Below are 5,541 nucleotides of genomic sequence, written 5' to 3'. Positions count from 1 at the left end.
GGCAGCGATGGGACGAGGTTATTATCGCTGCATCGGCATAGTCGATACGAGGGATGATCGTAGCAGGTGGTTTAGTCATCCTCGGGTGATCTCAATCGTTATCTAAAAAAAAATAGTAATATTTTACTGACCCTTGAATTCATTATGCATTTGTCACCTAAACCAGAAAAACGTGCAAGCAAATAAACGGCGACGTATCAAAAGACAAATGACAGCTACAAGTATTTTGTCAACTCCTAATTAAAATGAGTGAGTTTATAATCATTAAACCAACTGTCGATATTCATTTCATATTCCATTTTAACAATAACAAATATCTCACCAAGCTAACCAACTCTCCTTGAATCCTTCTAAATCGAAGATTGTTATTATTGTATACATCATTTATATTCATCTAATAAAGTTTCAAAAAGGACTTTTAGAAAAAAGACCTAATCAAATTAAATTAAATACAAGTAAAAAATCAAAAATAAAAAATTAGCATAAACTTTTGTACAATTCTTGTCAAAAAATCAAAACCCATCGCTGTAACCGCGGCTGTCTTTGCTCAACTTGCCCATTTCCATTTCTCGTGTATTCCGCCCTTCACTACTTGAACCCGACGGGTTCAACCCGTATTCACTCGTGGGTCGGCTGTATTCACTGCTAGCGTACTCTTGTGTGCCAAAAGCCATTTTCCTGAACTTGATCATGTCTTCATTATACTGAGCTGTGTCGTAATCTGAGCTCCCATTGTACACTGAACTGTGTCCAGGTTTAATACCTTCATCAAGATCAGCTAGTGATACGTCACCTTCTAAGGCTCGAACCACCTGGCTCATTTTGGGCCTGCGACGAGCTGAGTGGCGAACACATACGGCTGCACATGACACCATTCTAGCCATTTCGTTATGGTTGTAGTTTCGTTGTAATCGTGAGTCGACAAGAGCGTCAAAGTTTCCATCTTCTAGAGCCCGGGTTAACAATGGCCTTGCCTGCAATTTCATCATTTCATACATATAAGATTTCGATAAATTAACTTGTCATATAATATAATGGGCAGCAGATAATAGTGTTTTAATGAGTTTCTGTTTGTATTAAGAGGTGTTGTTTTTTAAGATGTTTTTGTCTGTTTTTAAGATGTAGGTGATGTAGCCCAAAGGTTGGTATGCTGAATAGTGAAGACTGTTTGTTTTTATACGAACAGTTTGCAGTAAAAATGTTTGCATGAAAACAAACAGTACACTGTAATTTTAATGTAGAAATGACCATAGTTAGCGAACCGGAGAAAATATAGTATCTTAACTTAGGTTGTGAAAGATAGAAAATAAGTATTTGACCACTAAATAATCAGATTAAAAGAAGCAGAGTCTATAAGTTCTATTAAAATCCTAAAATAATGATGTAATAAATAATTTGTCTGTTTTTAAGATGTAGGTGATGTAGCCCAAAGGTTGGTATGCTGAATAGTGAAGACTGTTTGTTTTTATACAAACATTTTGCAGTAAAAATGTTTGCGTGAAAACAAACGGTACACTGTAATTTTAATGTAGAAATGACCATAGTTAGTGAACCGGAGAAAATATAGTATCTTAACTTAGGTTGTGAAAGATAGGAAATAAGTATTTGACCACTAAATAATCAGATTAAAAGAAGCAGAGTCTATAAGTTCTATTAAAATCCTAAAATAATGATGTAATAATTACCCTTTTTTCTTCCATAGAAAAAATTAAAAATAAAAAAGAAAAATTGTGAGGGCATGTAGGTGATGTCATAAATATAATTATTTTTATAATTAAATTAAATCTATTTATATATTACAAACTTTAAATGGACCATATGTACAAACTTTAAAATAAATTGTACAATATTTTACAAACGCTCCATGAACACATATACAAACTTTGAAGCATATTGTACAACCTTCATATAATAATTGTATTTAGTTTTAATAAAATCAAAGCGACATTTGGTATTACTAATAATTATTTTTAAAAATATTCATACTCAATTTTAGCGCAAACTTTTTATTATTATTATATTATTATCCAAATATGAGTTCTCTTTACGGGATTAATTACGTTACATATGTATGCGAAATACATGTCTCAATATAATAATGATATAATTTTATGATAAGAAAAATAAATGTAGTTAATTTATTCTCACTAAGTATATCAATATGTTAAACAACGACAAATTTCTTAGTCGGAATCTGTGGTTTCACGGGTCATTAAACTAAATGACTTTAGCATTTACGTTCACTTAATACCTAAAATATATCTTTAAATTGTTTCGTTTAAACAAACCCGTGATTTCACAGGTCATTTCACTAGTTTGTTAACCATATTACTAAAACTGATCATATTATAATGATATTAAATAACAAAATATTCAGTTCCAAATGCAAATCCAAATATTCTAAAATTGAGTTTTTACTTACCCAATCGACTAAACTATCATCCATATAAGTATTAGCCGAATCAACAGGTTTGCGTCCAGTTATCAATTCTAAGAGCATAACTCCATACGAAAAAACATCAGATTTCTCGGACAGTTTGCCTGAAGACGCATACTCTGGTGCTAGATAACTATACAAATTGAATTCATATAAAAAAATAAGTAAGTAATAATATGATAAAGTTTGACAGAAAAACGTATTTATCAAGAAAACAGGCATACCCGAAAGTTCCCATCACACGAGTTGAGACATGAGTAGCAAGATCAGAAGTGATTTTGGCTAGCCCAAAATCAGCAACCTGACAACATATGTCCACCTTAAAATGCAACTCATGCACGACAAAAAACGGAAATTAGATAACTACAAAAGATCTTACCTTTACTTCAAAGTTAAAATCGATAAGAATGTTAGCAGCCTTGATATCACGATGAATGATCTTGGGATGGCCTGCAAACAGACGTCGTGTTGTAAAATTAATGTTACTTTTTACCAATATGTCAACCTTTTACCATTATGTCAAAAAATTTACACGATGAGTATTAACAAAAAGTGAACTTACAGTCCTCATGAAGATAAGCCAACCCTTTTGCCGATCCAAGAGCAATACGCATTCGTGTTGCAAACTCCATCACAGGGCGATTCTTCCCTAAAACGTCATATGCACACTTAATGACAGTTTACATCTATAATTTTAAATTGTTAACAAAATAAAGCTCAATTCTCATACTCCCTCCATCCAAACAAAAGTGTCCCATTTCGACTTTTGAAGTCTTTGTTTTCCACCTTTGACTTTAAATATTTTGTATGTGCTACATATTATTTGATGAAATTTAAATGAATGGATTGAGTTTTAAATGTGTTTTTCATTGAAATAACTTTCGAGTAATATTATATAAGACAAACAGAAAAAATTAAAGTCAAAGTTGAAAAATGAAGACTTTCAAAAGTGAGTTATTTTGAGACGTAGGTAGTAATAATTTTGAATAATAGAACATACCATGTAAATGGAACTCCATAGTGTTGTTAGGAACAAATTCATAAACAAGCATTCTTTGATCTCCGCTAATGCAATATCCAACCAACGAAACAAGATGTTTATGATGAACACGACTAATGATCTCAACTTCCGCTTGAAACTCACGTTCGCCTTGTCCACTTCCAACTTTCAATTGTTTAACAGCCACTTCCAACCCATTTGGAAGCACCCCTTTATGCACGTATCCAAACCCACCTTGACCAAGAAGGTTAGCCTCTGAGAACCCATCTGTAGCCATGGCTAGTTCTTCATAAGTAAACTTACTTTTTGAGAACCCAAGTGATAAACCGGGAGTAGGTGGCGGAAGTGAACTTGAACCACCTGAGTAATTTGATCCTGAACCACCACTGTTGAATATATGAGGTTGTTGTGATAGTGATCTAGCTGGAGAAGGTGGTGGTCGTGTTCCCATTGGTGGAGGTTTTAGTGGCGGCATCATAACAACATGATCACCTGGAGGTGGGGCATTATGCTGCCATTGTTGTTGCCCCCCACCGTAATCAACTACACCACAAAGTAATGTTATTTTCACTTCCTAATGACACCTACATGTAATACAACTTAATTACTTTATCATTTACAATTTACAATTATATTTAAAAGACTTACTACATTTTTGTCAACCTGCAAGTAAAAATTCTTGTGTGAAAAGGGGGTAACCTACTTTCACAACTTCAATAACATAAGCTAAGTTGAGTCATAACCATATCCAATTAAATAAAATAAGAACCCCAACATAATCTTGTGAATAAAATAATTTAAGATTCTAGACTAATTACATTCTTGATTGATCAAGGATCATAATCATATCATAATTGAAGTCCTTATTTGGTTGCTTGAGATATTAAATGGAAAAAAATGTTAACTTTTTTAATGGTAATTAGGAGGGTAGTATACCTTTAGGTGGAGGGGGTGGAGGAACATAATAATCAGCATGATCATGGCTTCTTTTCTTCTTTTTACAGCAAATAAATATAAGACTAATAATTGCAAGTATCAAAACACCACCGATTGCGATCCCTACAACAGCTCCTGTTGATACACTGGATGAATTATTAGACGCCGGAGGGGATAAAGAGACATTTTTGGGAGGAGGCGGAGATGGTGAAACAGGGGTTTGTCCGGGAGGTGATGGCGGAGACGGTGGACTGTTTCTTGGAGGCGGTGGTGATGGTGGAGGCTTGGAAGGGGTAGACCTAGGTGGCGATGGTGTGGTTGGAGTGGGGGTTGAAGGTGGTGGATTGGTGGTAGTGGGTGGCGCCGGAGGGGAATTGGATGGTGGTTGAGTGGTGGGTGGCGTCGGAGGGGAATTGGATGGTGGTGGAGTGGTGGGTGGCGCCGGAGGAGAATTGGATGGCGGTAGAGTGGCGGGTGGAGGCGGAGATGAAACTGGGGTGACAGCGGTCGGTGGCGTTGGGGTTGCGGTTGGCGGCGGAGTTGCAGGGGTGGATGATGGTGGTGGTGGTGCGGGGATAGCTGGTGGTGGGGCTGCGGGGATAGATGGTGGTGGAGAGGCGGGAACAGATGGTGGCGGAGAGGCGGGAACAGATGGTGGCGGGGCTGCGGGGACGGATGGTGGTGGGGCAGTAGCGGCGGGTGGTGGGGCAGTAGCGGCGGGTGGTGGGGCAGTGGTAGCTGGTGGTGGTGCAGTGGAGTTAGTGGGTGGTGATGGTGAAGTGGCTGGTGGTGGAGACGACATAATGGGGATTTGTTTTTAGAGTTATTGCCGGGGTGGTCACCGGCGTTGATTGGGTAAGTGTTTTTTTCCGGCGATATTTACGGCGCGGAAGACGCTTAATTGGAAGAAAGAAGGAAAGAATTAAACAGATTAAGGAAACGGAGAATTATGGTCTGAATAAAGATGCACAGTTTTATGCGAGTATGCACTACACGGTGGGGCCACGCATGTTACATTTTTTTATTCTAACTTTTCTGTTTTTGTTTTAGTTTTAGTAGACTGCGTTATATTCACGTATAGTCGTATGTACAAAAAAAAAAAACGTTATTTATCTTATCTTATTTGTTAATATAACCTAGTAAAAGAGATGTGATACATACATACCAA

At 36.7% G+C, this 5,541-nt stretch overlaps 1 protein-coding gene across 1 annotated transcript; it reads right to left on the bottom strand.

Annotated features, from left to right (window-relative positions):
* Window positions 1–345: 345 nt before the first annotated feature.
* Window positions 346–5,300, bottom strand: LOC139883478 (proline-rich receptor-like protein kinase PERK15). The gene is made up of 7 exons (XM_071867657.1): window positions 4,374–5,300; window positions 3,438–3,980; window positions 3,000–3,086; window positions 2,817–2,887; window positions 2,662–2,738; window positions 2,423–2,570; window positions 346–974 (listed from the first exon to the last, which is right to left on the bottom strand). Exons 1-7 carry the CDS (start codon window positions 5,173–5,175, stop codon window positions 513–515), a joined length of 2,190 nt encoding a protein of 729 aa, XP_071723758.1. The 5' UTR covers window positions 5,176–5,300; the 3' UTR covers window positions 346–512.
* Between the last annotated feature and the right edge of the window lie 241 nt (window positions 5,301–5,541).

This window comes from Rutidosis leptorrhynchoides, chromosome 1 (genome assembly GCF_046630445.1).
Source record: "Rutidosis leptorrhynchoides isolate AG116_Rl617_1_P2 chromosome 1, CSIRO_AGI_Rlap_v1, whole genome shotgun sequence".
Classification (NCBI taxonomy): Eukaryota; Viridiplantae; Streptophyta; class Magnoliopsida; order Asterales; family Asteraceae; genus Rutidosis; species Rutidosis leptorrhynchoides.
Note: the sequence above shows the minus strand (reverse complement) of the source record. Positions and strands in the feature narration are given on the sequence as shown.